This window comes from Neovison vison, chromosome 7 (genome assembly GCF_020171115.1).
Source record: "Neovison vison isolate M4711 chromosome 7, ASM_NN_V1, whole genome shotgun sequence".
Taxonomy (NCBI): domain Eukaryota; kingdom Metazoa; phylum Chordata; class Mammalia; order Carnivora; family Mustelidae; genus Neogale; species Neogale vison.
In genome coordinates, this window is record NC_058097.1 from 154,917,220 (window position 1) to 154,936,372 (window position 19,153).

Consider the following 19,153-nt stretch of genomic DNA (forward strand, 5'->3'; position numbering starts at 1 on the left):
GGAAAACAAGGATAAAGGGGAGCATGGTATCTGAGCCCCTGGCCCACAGGTTCTATCAGCAAGTCTGCAACCACCTGCACATGTTCATCCTGATTGGAGATGACCAGATCCACAGGGAGCTGCCCTCCACCCTTTTCCTGAGGCTTCTTCAACTGGCCATTGCTAGCATTGACCGCTATGAACCGTGGGACCAAGATTCCCTCATCAGTGTGGTCCGGTACTACCTGGAAGGTGCTCAGAATGTATCCACTGATGATGGTAAGCCCTTTCTACCTGTTCTCCCTACTACTCTCATCCAGGTTTTAATGAGGATTCAGGTCAGTCTCCCTGTCTCTCTCTTCCCAGAACCTGGTGATCCCCTTCACCTTTTCTGCCTTCCTTCCCAAATCAGAAGAGGGTCCCTTTTCTTACCCATTCTCCTATAAGCTCACAGACTAAAGTCATGCCCATTTCAGACTCTCTGAAGTGCCCAGACCTCCAGGCGTCAATTCCCAGGGTGGCTAAAGCCATGGCTCTCATTCACCTTTCGGCTGTCAGCTATTATGGACACCTATGCCCTGAGTTGCCACTCGTCACCCCCAAGACTTTCCTAGACTTTCTGGACACCTTCACACTGCTGCAGCAACAGATGGCTCTGCAGATTAAGAACAAGTTCCAGCGGTGAGTTGTCCCATTTCCTGCACTGTACCTCCTTCTGCTTCCTTGGGCCCACTTATTGGTACATTGTATCTCCAGGATCCAGAATGCCTTGGGTCATCTGAGAATGATTATCAAGAAGCACAATACCTACACCAACTTTGTCTTCAACTTAGAACAGCTGCTGAAAACCTCCCGCAAGGTAAAGAGGGAGAAGATTATGATGTATGCACAGTAGGGTCAAAGCAGGATCCCACAGAGGGCTTTGGAGGAACCAACCTTGAGTGAACCTTTGTTCTTATCTCCCGAGAGTACCCCTTTCCCCAGGGGATCTCTTTAATCCCTGCTGCCTCCTCCTCTAAACTTTTGAGTTTAGGCTCAAAGTTCCCCATGGCACAGCTGAGACCAGGCTGATTCTTCTAAACACAGGAAACCCCAGTGTCTGCTTCTGCTGTCCTTACTATGTACTTTGATTATGGGAAGTCCAGTTTACTTCCCAAGTAAATTGTATACATCCCCATCAGGACAAGGCAGAGATTACTTTCTCACGGTTGCCTCTACTCTTACCCTTTCTTCTCCTGGATTCTCTATCATGGCTCTTTGGCACACCTCTTATGTCCCTCCTTTTTCCCATACAGCTTTGTCCCTGTACCTCTTCCTTCCACAAAAATACCAACTATACAGGGCTCATACATAAACTGGGGAAATGTGGATGGTAAATGGACATTTTTAGGCAAGAAGCAGAACGAGATTGGAATGGTACACTAGATCTTGCTGTCCTGAACTTCTTTACAGGACATCTTCCAGTAACCAATTCTCTTCTCACCTCTCCCTGTGCTCACTCCCTTAGAGCTCCTCCAATACAATTCTCACATAACAAGAGAGAATTTTTCTAATCCAAATTTAAATCCCATCATTTTTAATAAGAGGAATTCTGAAACAGCTTTCTTTTTCTTCCTGCTAAACAAGGCTTTGGTGAAGGTTCAGGGATTACCTCAGAGAAATAATCTAGTGGTCAACCCACACACAGACAAATGCTTCCCCCCTACTGGGCTTTTAGACCATAAGCCTCCCAATGCCTAGACTATCTCTTTTGATGGATGCCCCAGGGCTCTCACCCAGTGCTGCACAACTGTAGAAGTCTGGCTTCCATTGTATCCACATGCATGGTTGTCATCGTGTTCTCTGTAAATGACGCTCCCTAGAGTTCTCCTAGTACTAGTGCCCTCCTACCATCTACCACCAAGGATCACTAGCTTAGATGAAATCTCCAGACTACTGAGATTTAAAAAAAAAAGAAAGAAAGAAAGAAAGAAAGAAAAGGAAAAGAAAGTTCACAGAGGGACAGGAATGGCCTCTCCCATGTTTTCCAAATTCCAGTTTCTTGTCTTGAGTCCTACCATTTCCCAAGACGATTAATACCAGGAATTGTTGATCTGGCTTAAAGGTGCTTTTATTCTTTGACCCCTGGGTCAGTTATATTAAAGGACAACATAAGAAGCCCCAAATCTGGATAAGAGATGTTCATAGTGGGGGTACCTGGTTGGCTCAGTCAGAAGAGCATGCAACTCTTAATCTCAGGGTTGTGTGGGTGTAAAGATTACTTAAAAATAAAGCTTTAAAAAGAGAGAGAGGTGTTCAGTGTCAGAGGCATTCAGTGTCAGGTCCTTTGGCCATTCACTCAATAATCATAATAGTGTGTACTTCTTTCAGAGTTCCCTAGGAAACAGCATTACCATCCACTTAGTATTACCATCCACTTAGTTAAGCCAAATCCCAGGAGTCATTCTGGAGTCCTTCATCTCTCTTCTCTCTCATATTCAGCTGGTTCATTTATTCATTACTGTACTCTATAAAAATTAATTGAACTCCACTCTTTTTGTCTACCCACTTATTAATATATATGCCTGTGTCTACATAGAGCTATGTCTACATCTAAATCTAGGTCAATAGAATCCTTGCTACAGCTTTCTGAGGTGGCTATCCTTTTTCCCATTTTACAGATGGGAAAACTAAGATCCAGAGAGATTAGGATGAGGATTAAATGATCTCACATGGACAGCATTTGAAAGTGCTGGCACACAGTAAGAGCTCAGTAAATGATAGCTCCTCCTAATAAGAATGATAAGGTACTGTACTGACCTTGCCTTCATGGTGCCTACTTTACTGGAACATATGGATTCATCCAGGCAATTACAAGACAGTGTGTTATGACAGAGGAAGTCCATTGATACTTGATACTCTGAAGTATCGGGCACGGGCAAAGGCCCAGAGGTGAGAGAATGTGTGCCACATTGGAGGAGCTGAAAGTCAGGAATGGATGGAGAGTGGGGTGCTGGGGGAGGAGAGATAAGAGGTTGGAAAGTGGAGTTGAGCCCTCCTGGGCATGGAGGCCTCGTAAACCTACTGGGAGAGTGATGAGTGTTCAGGAACATGATAGTGATGGTATTTGGTTTCAGCATAGAGAGTGGAGTAGAAGAGAAGCTGAATAGGTAGTGAGGGAGCCCACGCATGGGCAGGGGAGCAGACAGGACAGACTGGTAGGAGGCAGACCTCAACGGACTTGAAGATGGGCTGGGCTTGGGGGAATAGAGGAGATGGAATCAGGGTAATGATGAAGTTTTCTTCCTTGGGAAACTTGGGTGTATTTTGCCATAGTTCTCTGAGAAAAAGAACATGTGAGGAGGCAAATAAGTTTGTAAGAGATCTGAGGAGGCGTAGCTAAGACCTTCATTTGTGGACATGTGGAGTCTGAGGGGCCTGCGAGGCATCAGAGAGGAGATTTCCACTAAGCAGATGGACACATGGATGTGGGGCTCAGGAAAGAAATCTGGTTTGAGATAGTGATTTGAGAGTTTTTAGAACAGAAGTGGTTATCAAAGCCATGAAATTAGGCAGGATACATAGAAGTGTCGAATGAGAAGATAGGGAGACCCTGAAATGTTGCCAAGGGATATTTAAGGGATGGTAGAGGGAGAAGCGAAGAAAGAGCAGCCACAGAAGTTGGACAAAGCCAAAGGATAACACAGAGTTATGAAAGTCAAAGATAGACAGTGCTTCAAGAGAGCGGGAACTATCTTCTGTAACAAATGCCACTAATGGGTCAAGTAAGATAAAGAGTGTAGCATAATGGTTAAGCACACAGGCTTTAGAATCAGACTGCCTAGGCCTGTATGGCAGATCAGGAGAAGCAAGCACCCACTTGGAGCTGCTCATACACCAGTAAGTGACAGTTCCATGGCTCAGTCTTTATCTGGGGACTATACAGAGTTCAACTTGGTCATCCTGACTGTCAAGTGAGGAGTGCTGGAGTCCCACGCCCACAGGGCTCCCTTTGGGATAGTCCCACCTGGCCCAGGATGTTGAGCTGCAGAGCCTGGATCTCTGTTTACAGAATGTGACCACACTTCAGCAGCAACTACAGAAAGGCCAGCTGCTCATCAAGCAGCAGCTGGCAGAGTGTCAGCAGCAGGAGAACCTCATTGAGACCCTGACCAAGCAGCGGGATAACCTGCGGGCTCAGCACGAGGCTCTCCTGGAGCAGGTGGGCTCTTCCTGCTGCCTGCCCTGCACTGGTCCTCTCCTGTGAGGGGACAGCCTTTCATAGGAGAGATGCCCAGAGGAGAGAATGGGATGGCTTGTCATGGAGTCTTCTGGGGGAGGGGAAAAGGATGACTTGAGGAACTGCCCTCATGGGAACCCCGAGAAAGAAGTGATCCCACCTGGCAACACCTTGAAGGAAGAGGACACTCTGGGAACTCACTTCCAGAGTGCATCTCTCCTCATTTAGATGGGTAAGGCCTTCCTGGGACCCCTGAGCCAGCTGCAGGTGGCTGACTTTGAGGAGATACGGAGCTATCGAGCACCACCAGAATCAGTGGTCCAAGTGACTGATGCACTGTGCGACCTGTTCCACTGTGAGACAGGCTGGGCCAGTGCCAAGCAACTCTTATGCACCGAGGATTTTTACCAGGTAGGGAATGTGGAGCTCAATGGAGAAGGAGAGTGGAGGCCTAAGGCAGGGTGGGGGGTTGGCTGGCGGAGTGAGGTGGTTGGGGCAAGGTTCTGAGCAGAGCCCCTATGTCTGCCTTTACCTCTCTTAACACAATTTCCCAGGAGCTGGTGTTCTTCCCTAAGGAGAAGATGACAGACTCAGAGATGATAAAGCTAACCCAAGCTCTGAATGCTCCAGGGATGAGTGATGCAGCTTTGCGGGCAGTAAGCATACCCGCAGCAAACCTGGCCGCCTGGCTCTGGGCTGTTCTGCGCTATGGGCTGGCCCAGCGCCGAGGACTACCCACGGGCCTGCTTCTGCGGCAGATAGAGGCCACACTGGCTCGGGAGCAGGCCCACCTGGGCCGCTGCCAGTTCCAGGCCCAGGAGACCCTAGAGCACAATTTGGATCTGGCCAAGACACTGGTAGAGGCCCGGGCTTCAAGCAACCAGATGATAGAGAACCTCAGTCAGGCTCAGTGTGGCCAATACCACAAGTGGCCCATCAAGGCTGCACTGCTCACACCCGTGCACTCCTGGACTACAGAGCTCCAGGTAACCAGCCCCTCCCGGATTTCCCCCTCAAGTTCATTTCTGCGCTACTGCCCCCAACTCCTGGGCTGCTCCCTGGGCTCTCCCTGCCACACTTTCCTGCACCCCCTGCCTCACTCCTTCTCTACCTGTACCTTCCTCGCTGGCCCATAAGCCCTCCCCTCTCCCTTCTCATGCCAGAAGTTGAAGGGGCACTGCCTGACTGTGTTCGGAGACGCCCTCGTGTGTTCAGCTGCTATCATCTACCTGGGTCCTTTCCCGCCGGTGCGGCGCCAGGAGCTACTAGACAAGTGGCTGGCTCTGTGTAGGGGCTTTCAGGAGACCCTGGGTCCAGATGATGTGGCACAGGCATGGAAGCAGATGAAGAAATCTGTCGTCATGCCACCAAAGAACCCCCTGCTCTCCATACGCTCTCCCTTCAGCCTTCTGTCCTTGCTGAGCTCTGAATCTGAACAGCTCCAGTGGGACCGAGACCTGAAGCCCCAGGCAAAGTCAGCCCGCCTGGCAGGCCTGCTTCTGAGAAGCAACACCCACTACTCCAGTTGCCGTTGGCCTCTAGTGCTTGACCCCGACAACCAGGCCCTCATCTGGCTGAACCCGCTGCCTCAGCAAGAGACTAGATCCTTGGTCCCAGACCCCACTGAGCACAGAGGTAAAGCCAGGGATGATGAACACAACACTTCTCGGGTATCTGAAAGGCCAACAGTCTTGGCCACATGTGGTCTTCCGTTTCATAATGAAGACACTAAATTTTTGTGGCCAGAGTATCCTAGACTTCATCAGCCCATATATTAATCAATTAGGTCACATTTGCATCTTAGGGCCTATTTTGCAATGATTCTGAATCTACATGGCTGACCAGTCTATGATCTTCCATTTCCCTGGTCTACCCAGCACTCTTAGAAACTTGGCCTACAACTCAGAACCTTCCTTACTGTCCAAATTTACCCCATGTTCAGGAATTCTGGGGAAATGTGTCTATTAGCTCTGCTTGGAGCAGAGAGACACATCTGGGTAGAGTATCAGAAGGATGTGTTTCCTAGGGGAAGGAAATAAGGGTGTTGTGTAGGGGAAGGAAAAAGGGTGTTTATTTTCCAGAAGAAGAGGTTGGGAATGGCACTGGGGAGAATAATAGACATCTATAATGGGCTAGGTAGGTAATAAAGTGGTCTGTAATATGGGCTCTATAATCAGACTGTCTGGGTCAAATATCTGTTCTTTCCTAGCTGTGTAAATAGGGCAAGGTACTTAATCGCTCTAAGCCCAAATTTATTTGCAATAAAATGAGCATCTTAATTATACCCATCTTAAAACATATTAAGATAATTCCTGTAAAAGGGATTTACACGGTGCCTGAAAATAATAAATTCCCCAAAATGTTAGTGTCACTACTAATGTATTACTGCTACCATTATTCCACTCCATCCCTTGGCTGTCCAGCACAACATTTCACTGTGCCCATACCCCATTACACAAATGCCCATGACACAACTATTCCATGTAAGTGAATTTACCCCCTCTCTAATAAGAGACACCCTGAAGAAACCTCCAGCTGCAGCGTCCAATTCTGAGTCCAAGAACCGTGAACGATGTTCACAGTTCTTGATCAGACCCAGATGTGGCTCTTTGTGATTCTGTAACCTATGACAGAGTGAGTACATGCTAAATCTCACCCTAGAAATACACCTGATACGCAGAGTGAAGCAAAATCAAACCGAGATAACTACAGTAAATGTCCTGTTTAGAAACTGGGTAAGGGTAAGAAACACACACCTGTCTATTGGTCTTCAGCATGTGCTGTGTGACACCAGACAGTGACAGTAAAGAGAATGATTAGCATCATTCACTGGCTATAGCGGGAGTTCTTGGATAGCCACTTTGGCTGTCCTGAGTTCTGATGAACAGTATACTTTTTCTAGTTCACTGTCCCCAGTGCTATCTGTGAAAGGAACATTGGGCAAGAGTCTCCTGTTTGTAGCTGTTCTGCCTTACATACCCACTTCCTATTGGAATGGGATGGGGCCTTAGGATTTGCCTTAAAATGAAGCAAACACGGATCACTTATTACCAGACAGGGGATTTTCTAGCTAATTTCTTTAACTCTCTCAACTTTCCCCCTCAGATTGCATTCGTAAGGACTCTATTAGCTATTAACCAATGCAAGAAATCTTGGCATATTCTCATTCTTGAATTTAAACCCCACTTTTTGTCTTCTCTCTTAACACGGGTTCTAGGGACTCTAGCAATCCCACTAAGCCTTAATGTAAATGTCACCCATCTAAACCTTGGCCTTAACCTCAGAGCTGTAGTAATGAAACAGTCTGAGCAGTGAACTTAGGCTAATTGGCTATGGAATGTAACCCCTATTACTTGGGGCTGTATCCCAATCAAAAGGGGCAGGTAGACTGTTATGTTTGTCAAGCAGGGAATGCTTAAAAAGAGAAGTGCTTGGGATGGACCTGGAGAATTAGACTTCCCTGATTTTCCAGGCTCTTCCAATAGCCAATAATTTTCCTATTCCATGCAACATAAGGTAGAAAATTATTTTTACAAATCAGCAAGATGCATGAGTATCTGATCATCTGTAGTCTGAAATTGCTTGATATGTAGAAAGGAAAGGAAAGAAAAGCAGAAAGGAAATTTCTTTAAGTTTTTTTTCTGGAGGTTGTTCCTCTTATCTAACCAGAGAAGTAGCCAGCATGCCTTCTACTAAATCCACTGAAGTTCAATGAGCATATGGTCCAAGTCCCATGAGATAAACCAACTTCTTACCCACAACATAACCTAGCAGGGAGAAGAAAAATCCTCATTGCCCCTCCCCACTACTAATTCATTGTATCAGCTGGGAATGCTATCATGATCAGTAACAAAAGCTCAACTTAGCACGGCTTAAGAAATAAAAATTTAGGGGCGCCTGGGTGACTCGGTGGGTTAAGCCTCGCCTTTGGCTCAGGTCATGATCTCAGGGTTCTGGGATCAAGCCCCGCATCAGGCTCTCTGCTTGGCAGGGAACCTGCTTCCGCCTCTCTCTCTGCCTGCCTCTCTGCCCACTTGTGATTTATCTCTCTGTCAAATAAATAAAATCTTAAAAAAAAAAAAGAAATAAGAATTTACTGGGGCACCTGGGTGGCTCAGTTGGTTAAGCGATCGACCCTTGCTTGATCTCAGCTCAGGCTTGGATCTCAAGGTCATGAGTTCAAACCCGACATTGGGTTCCATGCTGGGTGTGGAGCCTACTTTAAAAAGAGAGAAAAAGAATAGAAAGAAGGATTTATTTATCTCAGATTATAATAAGTACTGAGATAAGCAGGTACAGGGCTCCAGTACCGACTTCAAGTACCCAGATTCTTCTTTCTGCTCAATGATCGTTAGCATGTTGGCTTATCACATTATAGTGGGTTGAATGTAGTGGGTTGAATCCTAACCCACAGAACCTATTAATATGAATTTATTTGGAAAAAGAGTCTTGTAGGTATAACTAAGTTAAGAACCTTGAAATGAAATCACCCTAGATTATCTGGTTTGGTTCTAGAAACAATGATAATTGTCCTTATAAGAGAAAAAAGAGAAGGCATAGGTAGAAGGGAAGAGGGAAGGCCTCATGAAAATGGAGACAGACAGTGCAGTTATATAGCCACAAGCCAAGGAACTCCTGGAACCAACAGAAGCTGGAGCCTTCGGAGGGAGTGCAGCTTTTCCAACACCTTGATTTTGGACTTCTGGCCTCCAGAATTATGAAGAAATAAGTTTTGGGTTTTTTTTTTTCCAGCTACCATATTTGTAGTAGTTTGTTACCATCTTGGCTGCTATCCTGCCAAGCATCATGTCAGAGTTGCTGCTAGTCATCTCTGTCCCTTCTCTCAGGGAAACAGATCTTCCAGCAGTCTGGATAGTCGAATGCGGTAGGCAGAGTTTTGGCCCCTATCACTTTTGTCCTCCATTGTTACTCCTGTAACTAAGTTCCATAGCAGGAAAGACAGAAATCTTAATTACTAACCAATTGACCTTAAAATAGAGATATTCTGGATTATCTGGGTGTGCCTAGTATACTAGGTACACGTGCCCCTCAAAGAAGCAAGGAAGAAAGAAGAGACAGTCAGGGAGATCTGAAACATGAGGAAGATTCAAGAAACTGTTGCTGGCTTGAAGATGGAGCAGGCTACTGGGAGAGTGTGAAATGGAAATGAATTCTGTCAAAAACCAGTAAGCCTGAATGAGCACCCAAGCCCCAGATGAGAACTACAGCCCCAGTTGATGCCTGATTAGCCCCGTGTAACTCCAAGTGGAGCATCCAGTCATGCTGTGTGGGGCTTCTAACCTTCTGAACTCACACATCATAAATGGGTGTTGTTTTAAGCTGCTAAGTGATAATTTGGGGTAATTTGTTAAGCAATAAGAAATGAATCTACTAAACTGCACCTGACAACCTCCACTTGCCTATTTCCTTTTTTTTTTTTTTTAAGATTTTATTTATTTATTTGACAGCGATCACAAGTAGGCAGAGAGGCAGGCAGAGACACAGAGAGGGGGAAGCAGGCTCCCCGCTGAGCAGAGAGCCCGATGCAGGGCTTAATTCCAGGATCCTGGGACTATGACCTGAGCTGAAGGCAGAGGCCTTAACCCACTGAGCCATCCAGGTGCCCCTGCTTAATACTTTTTTTTTTTTAAAAGATTTTATTTATTTATTTGAAAGAGAGAGAGTGCAAGCCAGGGGAGGGGCAGAGGGAGAGGGAGAAGTAGACTCCTCACTGCTCAGGGAACCCGATGTGGGGGTCAATCCCAGGACCCTAGAATCATGACCAGGTCCGAAGGCAGATGTTTAACTAACTGAGCCAGTCTGGTGCCCCTAAGCTTAATACTTAAAAAAAAAATTCCTAAAATTCTTAAATTTAATACTTAAAAAATATATTATTTATCTTTTTCAGTTCCTGCAATAGAGGAGACAAAGGAGAAGGGGACTGGGGAGGGAGCCATCTGTGTTCACTGTACACCCCGTGACTTGGCTAATTCCAGTTTATGGCCTTTCACATACAAGTTGCTACTTCCAGGCACTGATTTCTATATTAGCAACAATTCTTTTCATTTTGATAGAATTAGCTTAGGCAATAAGAAATACATAGGGACGCCTGGGTGGCTCAGTTGGTTAAGCAGCTGCCTTCGGCTCGGGTCATGATCCCAGGGTCCTGGGATTGAGTCCCACATCGGGCTCCTTGCTCAGCGGGGAGCCTGCTTCTCCCTCTGCCTCTGCCTGCCTCTTTGTCTGCCTGTGCTCGTTCACGCGCTCTCTCCCTCTGTCTCTGGCAAATAAATAAATAAATAAATCTTTAAAAAAAAAAAAAGAAAAGAAATACATAGACTCTGTTAACCAATCTGGTGAAAAGTCAAAATGGAGCTGATTCAGGGATACCTAGAACCCCTCCCTGGAGTTTTAGAGAATTAATAATGACAGCTAACATTTGTTGAGTGCTTACTAAGTCCAGTGCAGAGCTATGTATCATTTCATGTCATCTTCACAGTAACCCTGTGAGGTACCCACCAATATCAACCCCATGTTGCAGACGTGTTGCAGATAAGGAAATTGAGTCAGAAGGAGCTTAAGTGACTTTCCCAAGGTGTCTTCCTGAAGACCTGGCCTCATGAGATGGAGGCCCTGGGTGAAAGGTGTTCCCTGGGAGGCTGGACATCCTCTGAGAGGAGCTCCTCTGCATCTTTCTACCACAGAGAAGGGCTTTGTGAGAAATCAAGAAGAAAAAGAGGCCACGGAAGAGGAAGATGACAGTAGTGAAGGGTGTGATAAGGCTAAGAACAAGACAAAAGAGCAGAAGACACAGGACAGGGAAAATGAGGAAGAGAGAGAACAGGAAGAGGAGCAAGAGCAGGAGGAGGGTGAGACAGAGAGGCAGGAGTCAAGGCCAGCCTCTGAGACTGGGTCTCTGCCCCTTCCCAACCTTCATGTGCTCTCAGGTGCTGACCCAGAGCTGGGTCCTCAGCTCCGGGAGGCAGCTGCCAATGGTGAGAACGGGTCCCCATCCACCATGTACCCCTTCTGTGGCCCCACAAGTCTCTCACCCCCAGACTGACCTCAGCTCCCATCCCTAAGCCAGGCACTAACTTGTGGAAAAGCCCTAAGGGGATCCTCCTATTAGCCAGCGGGGAGCTGGTCAGAGCCAGATTTTGTGTGGCGGGAGGGGCGGGGGGCTGGCATGGTGGGTAGGGTGTCCTTGTCTCCCCCTCATAGGCCTGCCAGTGCTACTGACCAATATGGAGCTGGGCCTAGGGTGCCAAGAACTGCAATGGCTACTGCAGCGGGAGGAGCTGAGCCCTCCCCAGGTGCAACCTGGCTTCTGTCTCTATCTGAGCACTACTGTCCCCCTCAGTGCCTTGAAAAAAGGTGAGCCCTGGTGGGTAAGTTGCCACCACAGCTTTGTGGACACAGTGGGCCTCCTGCATCCCTCAGTCTGGCCCCAGGCAGGCTCAGGACTGTGGTCCGGAGCCATATGCCCAGTACACCCCACCCACTGGCTTTGCCAAGGGGAAAGCTTAAGCATCTCCCATTTAACCCCAAGTGCTAGGTTATGAACTGCTGAAGGGGATGAATGTGCTGGATCTGAGCCTCAACATGGATACCCTAGAAGACCAGATGCTGCATGAAATCTTGTGTGCAGAGTGTCCCGAGCTCAAGAACCGCTGGGAGGACCTAAAGACCAAAGCCCTGGACAGCTGTGAATCTGTGAAGGCTGCTGAGGTGCCCAGGGGTCCTGGTTATGGGGGGGGGGCATGAGCTTTGGAGGGGCCCAGGTGCAGGGGCAGAGATGAGTGTGGATGGTTGCGGACTGTGTGGGAAAGGGTCAGACCCATGGAACAGGTGGCTGTTTGCAGGAGCGGCTGCTGCTGATGCTGCTTCTCCAGAATCCAAAACATCAGAATCCAGCTAAATTCCTGCGGGACATGGTGAGGGCCCAGGCAGAGCTATGTCAGCTGCGTGCCCGCTGCGAGGATCTAGAAGACCTAAGACTGCAGGAGGTGGCCTTGTGGGCACCCTATCGGCATGTGGTCTGGCACGGAATGGCCATAATAAAGGCCCTTAGCCCACTACAGAACCTGCTGCCCCTTTTCCGCATGAGCCCCGACAACTGGCTAGCAGCCACCAAGCGGGCTCTGAACAGCATGAAGCAGTGTGAGACTCATCAGGGGGAGGACCTGCCCAGCCATCTGCTGCATTTGAGAGCACAGCTGACCCGCCAGCTCCTGGGCAGCACTGTGGCTGCACTAAGCCTGACCCAAGTACCACTGGTGGGGGCCTTGGGTGCTCTGGCGCTGCTGCGAATGGCAAGGAAAGCACCAGAGCTGGAGAGGCTGGCATTCTGGCCTGGCCTGGCAGCCTCTCCTAGCACAAGCTACAGCAATCCAGGTGTGGCTCGGCCAGCCTGGCTGGGGGTGAGAGCCTGGCGTGAATGTAGCATGTTGGAGCTGCTGCCCCCATTTGCGGGGCTGTGTGCGTCCCTGGCAGGCCACTCCAGTGTTTGGCAGGCTTACCTGTCCCTGTCATCCACGGTGCTGGGTCCAGCACCTGGGCCTGGGCCTGACCCACTCAGCCTCCTCCAGAAGCTGATTCTGTGGCGTGTGCTGCGACCTGAGTGCCTGGCACGGGCCCTGGCGGACTTTACCACTTGCCTTCTGGGCCGGCCCCTGGATGAAAACCTGGGTGCCTCCACCATACCCTTCGAACACAGTCAGGCTACTCAGCCCATGCTGATCTTGTTGCCACCACCTGGTCACCCCACAGCCACCAAGCATCCCCTGACCATCATCCAGAAACTGGCTGCCGGGCATGAGCAGGTTTGAGCCTAGTCTCTCGGCCACAGAGACACCAGACCCCTGTGGGCCGAGATGGGGTGTGGTGGCTCCCTCCTAGCATTCTTACAGATCTTTCTGGCTTACTCAGGGATTTCTGGGGCCATTTGTGGCATTACGTTGGGTCCCTTGGGTAATCCTACAATCACTTTAAGTTCTCTGCCACTTCTCTGTTGGTCTGCAGGGGCAGAAGCATCTGGAGGTGATCGCTGTAGGCTCTGAAGCCTGGGACCCAGTCTCGGTAGTGGTCAGCACGCTATGCCAGGCTATGCATAGAGGGCACTGGTTGGTGTTGGAGAACTGTCATCTGATGCCCCACTGGCCAAAGGAGCTGCTGCAGCCCTTGCTGGGGCTGTTGGATGGAGCCAGGGGTGGGTCTGCTACCTATTCCAGTTCCGGGCCCGAGCTTGATGCCCTCGCTCCTGTATCTCACTCCTGACCCCAGAGCCTCAAGCTTGTGTCCCTAAACTTGTGTCTGACCCTTTTACCCAGTGATTGATCTCAGCCCCATATCTGACCCCTAGTGGTCTCGGACCCGGAGTTAGAACTGCCTCTAGTCCAACCCTCAAGCAAGAGTGTGACGACTGTCCACAGAGATTTCCGTCTTTGGCTTATTTTGTCTGCAGAAGCTATTGCTTCCTTACCAGGTGAGAAGTCCCCACTATGGCTCTCAGATTGAAGGAGGAGGGCAACTGTGCTATGCTGACCCAGCACTATCCTTCTGCCCCAGCGGTGCTGGCTCAGCACTCCATGCCTGTTTTCTGGGACCAGTCTCTGGAGCTGGGCCACATCTTGACTGACAGCTTGGAGCTAGCCCAGCAAGGACTCTCTGTGCAACCCCCAGCAAGGATGCTACCTCTCCTCCTCTTACATGGCCTCCTGCTACACCGGCAGCTCTATGGAATGAAGCTGCAGGCACACAGGGGGTGCTGGTGAGAGACCCTTTTCCATCTTGCTCAGTCAGTCATTCAGCAAACACTGAGCATTTTCCATATCCCTGAGGAGTACGACTAATTCCTGCTGGGGCAGCACCCAAGTGTGAGGGCAAGGGGAAGTCAAGAAAGGCTCCCCCAAGGACTTTGTGCTCTCTCTTTGAATTGAGTCTAGGAAGCAGAGGCAGATCAGGTGGAGATGGGGCTTTTCTGAGTAGAGGGAACTAAGCTCGGCAGGAGGAAGATTTCATTGTGGCTAAGGTGGACATGTTGGGGGTTGAGCGGGGAGAGGTGAGACTTTGGAGGCGAGGCCCTCCAAAAGGGCCTTTAAGACCATGGTAAGGGGACTGATTTTATCCTGAGGACAGTGGAAAGCCACTGGAGAGTTTTAAATAGAAGAAACGTGATCCTAAGTATCTGTTGGAAAGATCACTCGGGCTGCAGTGTGGAGAATGGACCAGATGGGACAGGGCTGGAGGCAAGCAGAGCAGTTTTGTTTTTGTTTTTCTAAAATATTTTATTTATTTGAAAGAGAGATCACAAGTAGGCAGAGAGGCAGGCAGAGAGAGAGGGTGAAGCAGGCTCCCTGCCGAGCAGAGAGCCCGATGTGGGGCTTGATCCCAGGACCCTGAGATCATGACCTGAGCCGAAGGCAGAGGCTTAACCCACTGAGCCACCCAGTTGCCCCAAGCAGAGCCATTTTTTTCCCAATTTATTTATTTTCAGAAAAACAGTATTCATTATTTTTTCACCACACCCAGTGCTCCATGCAAACCGTGCCCTCTATAATACCCACCACCTGGTACCCCAACTTCCCACCTGCCCTGCCACTTCAAACCCCACAGATTGTTTTTCAGAGTCCATAGTCAAGCAGAGCCATTTTAGGAGGCTCTGGCACTCTGAAGAAATAAGACCATAGTACGGTAGTACCAGTAGGGATAGAAAGTAAATATGGAGTGAGGAAGAAAGGAGTCAAGGATGGCTCCCAGATTTCTGCCTAGGACAGCAGGAGGCTGGTATAGGAGGAAATGATGATTTCAGTGAAAGCAAGTTGAATTTGAAGTGCTGAGTAGCAATTACTTGTGAACCCTTGTGAGTTTGGAACTTGGGAGCCTGGGCTAGAAAGACCAGAGTCCTCAGCAAAGGGATGGTTCTGATGCCCTATTCCTGCTCCCCTCCCCCAGGAGTCAAGTGACCCTGACACAGGTCCTTCAGATCCAAGACCAGCTGTGGACTAGCCTTAGCAATCCCAGTGCTGCCATGCAGGAGCTGGCAGGTGAGACTCTTCCTGTCCCCATGTAGTCATCAGCCCTCAGGAGAGCCCTGAAAGGCATGGGAGTGGGAGGACTGGGACACGGACATAATTCCCAGCTTTGGTTTTGGTTTGGGAGGTGGTGGAAACTGGAGGGGCTACAACTAAGGGGCTCTGACCTTATTCTCAGCTTCGGTTTTCTATGGGGGTCCTTTGGGAGACAAGAAGGACAGGGAGGCCCTGATTAGCCTAACACAAGCCTGCCTGAACCCCAGCAACGGGAGCTGGGCTCAACCACACACACCCCAGTATCTGCTGTCTACTCTGCTGCCCAGCCCAGGTAAGCTGCAGTCATTACCTGTGTTGGGTTGGGGAACAGTCTGTGTAATGCCCCCCTCTCAAGAATCTGAACCGCGGTACCAACAAAGGTGTAGGAGGGGGCAATATTCACAGTTATGGGATGGTGGCTTAATGTGTCACCCCTCCCCTTCACCTCCAAGAGCTAGGGGAACTGGATGCTTTGGCAGAGTGCAGGGCCCAGATGCACCTCTTGCCCACACCACCGGAACCCCAGAGCTGCGGACTGAGTGTTGGCTCCCAGGCCTGGCTGTTACGACGCCAGAGTCGCACACTCTTAAGCGCGCTGCAGCTAACTTTACCCACTTGGGTTCCTGCATCTCGTGGGAGCTCCCGACGCGCTGAAAAGCGGCTGCGGCAGCGCCTAATGCAGGCCAAGCGGAGGCTGGAGTCGCTGCGGGCTCTGCTGACGGAGACCGCAGGCCGGGAAGAGTCTGACGACGAGTGGGTGGTGCTGAGACTGAGCTCGCAGCGGTCTCTGCAGGCCTTCCTCCAGACAGAGGTGCTGGAGCTGAGCCAGCTGGTGGGAGCAGTACTCCAGGACCTGGATTGCCTGTCGCAGCAGCTGCAGGGTGTGCCCCCGTGTGCCTCCCCGCGCTGTGTCGCGGTGGCTCAAGCTCTCTGGACTGGCCGCCTACCTCCGCCTTGGCGTCCCCACGCGCCTGCCGGCCCACAGCCACCCTGGCACTGGCTGCGACAGCTGTCACGCCGTGGGCAGCTGTTGGTTCGCTACCTAGGCGTGAACACCAACGTACCAGAGCGCATCTTTCACCTATCAGCCTTTTGCCACCCACGCCGCCTGCTGCTGTCACTGCGTTGGGAGGCTACCTTTGCTTCGGCCGCCCTGAACCAGTCTGTGCCTAGCTCGAATTTCCCTGGCTTCCAAGGCTCCGGCTCCAGTGGGCTCCCCCATAAATATCAGGAGCTGAACAGCAGCCCTTTGAACCTCCAGGTATCTTCATGCCCTCCCCCCATTTACACTTTCGCCCCCTCAAATCCCTGATTGCACCTTACAATTATCCCACCTTGCCTCTTGGTGATCTTGCCTCCTCAGTAGCCCCATATGCTCTCATACCCCTCTACTAGGACCCCTCAACTTTCTAGCTTTGCCTGATCAGCTTCTGGCACCTCTAGGTGGTGAATGGTCCAAATCCTACTGTTCCAGAGATGGGGCTGCTGCTGATTGGGCTTCAGCTCCGGAATGCTGAGTGGGACCCACTAGCAGGGGCCCTGCAGGAGAGCACCTGCAGCCAGCCCAGCCCTCTGCCTCCAGTCAGCGTCAGTGCCCAGTCCCGGCGCCCCAGTGACTTGCCACCCCCAGGCAGCCTGGCTGTGTATTCCTGTCCTGTGTACATGGAAGGGCCCCTAGGCATCACTAGGCTACACAGCAGGCACACACTGATGCACCTGCCCCTGCCCACGAAGCTCAGCCCCGCCACCTGTGACCAACGGAGGGTGTACGTGTGCAGCCCACCCTTGCTGTGAGCCCTGAAACAAAATAAAGTTGGGGTGATTCAATGAAGGATTTCTGAGATTTAGCAGTGCAGGTTGTCTGCACATGGAGAAATGACCTGCTGAGGGGAAGACCCAGTGTGCACAACTGAGAGGGGAATGTTGGTATCCTGTTGGGAGATGGGCCTGGTGTTGGTCACACATCCCAGGCGTTTGGCAGATGGGGGTGGTTAATCCACAGGATCCTGCATCTTTGCCAGGCTTTCTACTGTGGTCTGAGTACTTGTGCTAAATCCATGATATATATATATCATGTATATATATCATATATATATACATGTATCATGTATCATATATCAAGCCATTAGTGTATGGCTAAGTGTATGTGTGTGTGTATATATATATATATATTTTTTTTTTCCCCCACAAGGGATATTTTTGAAGAGAGAACATTAGAACTGAAAATGATTTTTTAAAGCCTTTGTTGTATTATCAAGAATGCCTCAATCTTTCCCTTCCAGTAACCCCCTCCGCTGTGATGGATTCTCCAAGTGAGTCATATACATTTAAAAAAAAAAAAAAAAGCCAAATAAGATATAAGGTTTTATGTGCTTTCAATAATTATTTTCTTTTAAAGATTTATTTATTTTTTGAGAAAGAGAGAGCGTGTGCACAAGAGCATGCAGACTGGTAGGGCGAGGGGCAGAGGAAGAGAGAAGCTCAGACTCCCCAGTGCGCAGGGAGCCCCACGCTGGGCTTGATCTCACGACCCGGAGCCAAAAACAAGGCTTAGACTGAGCCCCTCAGCAATTATTTACTGAGTACTCCTCTGAACCAGGTGCTCTTCCTGGCACTGATGAGATTGTCCCAGAGCGGGGAGACAGACAAGAAAAGGTCAACATCTGTGTAAGTTAAATTTAATTTGTATGTGCTATAAAGAAAATAAAGGAACTGAAGAGTTTGAGCACGACTAGAATGAAACAGTATCATTTGGGTGGTCAGGAGACACTTCCTGAATATGAGAAAGAGCTATTTGAAGATCTAGAAGGAGTGTTCCTGGGTAGAACCCTCGGTAGGCGCAAAGGTCTTGAGGCAGGACTGAACACGTAGCTGGAGAATGGTGAATCAGAGGGAGGGTGATAAAAAATGACAGAGAAGAATAGACAGGGGTCAATCACATAGTCTTTTCATAATGACCTTGTATTTTATTTTTATAATTTTTTAAAAGATTTTATTTATTTATTTGACAGAGATCACAGGTAGGCAGAGAGGCCAGCAGAGCAGGGGGGAAGGGAAGCAGGCTCCCTGCCAAGCAGAGAGCCTGATATGGGACTCAATCCCAGGACTCCAGGACCCCGAAGGAAGCGGCTCAACCAACTGAGCCACCCAGGCATCCCTGTATTTTATTTTTAAAACCATCAGGAGAATCTAGTGCAGAGTATTAGGTATAAGAAGACATGATGCAAAGCTTACTCTGGCTGTTATGTGGCAGATGGGTGGAAGAAAACCCAGAGTAACAAGGAACATTTGTTTGGAGGCTTGAAGTAATTCTAGTGGGAGATGATGGAGTTTGCACTAGGGTTCCAATAGCAGGGATGGAGAATTGATGGGTTTTGGAAATATTCTGGAGGCCATGCCAGCAGGACTTGCTGATGGGCTGGATGTGAATAGTGAAGGAAGAAGACAAACCTGGGATGGCTCCGAGATTTTAGGTTTGAGCAACTGAGTGGATCACGGTGTCATTAACTGAGATGAGAAATTTGAGGGAGAGACAGGCTGGGTTAGGGAATCAAGAGTTCTGCCTTGATATGTTCAGTTATTATTAGCTGATTACCTGCCATCCCAGGACAAACCTTTCTGATAAAAGTTGGGTTAGTGTGTAACTGAGCTCAAGGCCTACGGGGGGGCTCCTCTCTTTACCCTTAACCACCAAAACTTACAAGGTACAACCTACTTCCCTCGCTGTATGGCTAAGTATGAGCTATGTGGCAGGACGTAATGCAAACGGCAGTGTATACTGAGCGCTGGCACACAACCTCTTCAGTCATCCCCTCACTGGTTTCTGTGGTGTAACTGATGTCCTTTAACAAAAAGGCTGAGCAGAAGGGCAAAAGATTCCACTTTC

The 19,153-nt window shown here is 49.3% G+C and overlaps 1 protein-coding gene across 1 annotated transcript in view; it reads left to right on the forward strand.

Moving 5' to 3' along the window:
- DNHD1 (dynein heavy chain domain 1) overlaps positions 1-17,061 on the forward strand; it is a 79,594-nt gene extending 62,533 nt beyond the window's left edge. The window contains exons 26-43 of the mRNA XM_044260879.1: positions 50-258; positions 456-660; positions 736-838; positions 4,031-4,180; positions 4,427-4,609; positions 4,753-5,184; positions 5,362-5,833; positions 10,903-11,193; positions 11,420-11,572; positions 11,748-11,926; positions 12,061-13,020; positions 13,220-13,406; positions 13,560-13,682; positions 13,766-13,967; positions 15,152-15,243; positions 15,410-15,559; positions 15,720-16,528; positions 16,711-17,061. Of these exons, the coding sequence (XP_044116814.1) occupies positions 50-258; positions 456-660; positions 736-838; positions 4,031-4,180; positions 4,427-4,609; positions 4,753-5,184; positions 5,362-5,833; positions 10,903-11,193; positions 11,420-11,572; positions 11,748-11,926; positions 12,061-13,020; positions 13,220-13,406; positions 13,560-13,682; positions 13,766-13,967; positions 15,152-15,243; positions 15,410-15,559; positions 15,720-16,528; positions 16,711-17,061 (5,251 nt within the window). The remainder of the gene's footprint in view (positions 1-49; positions 259-455; positions 661-735; positions 839-4,030; positions 4,181-4,426; positions 4,610-4,752; positions 5,185-5,361; positions 5,834-10,902; positions 11,194-11,419; positions 11,573-11,747; positions 11,927-12,060; positions 13,021-13,219; positions 13,407-13,559; positions 13,683-13,765; positions 13,968-15,151; positions 15,244-15,409; positions 15,560-15,719; positions 16,529-16,710) is intronic.
- The last annotated feature ends 2,092 nt before the right edge of the window (positions 17,062-19,153 follow it).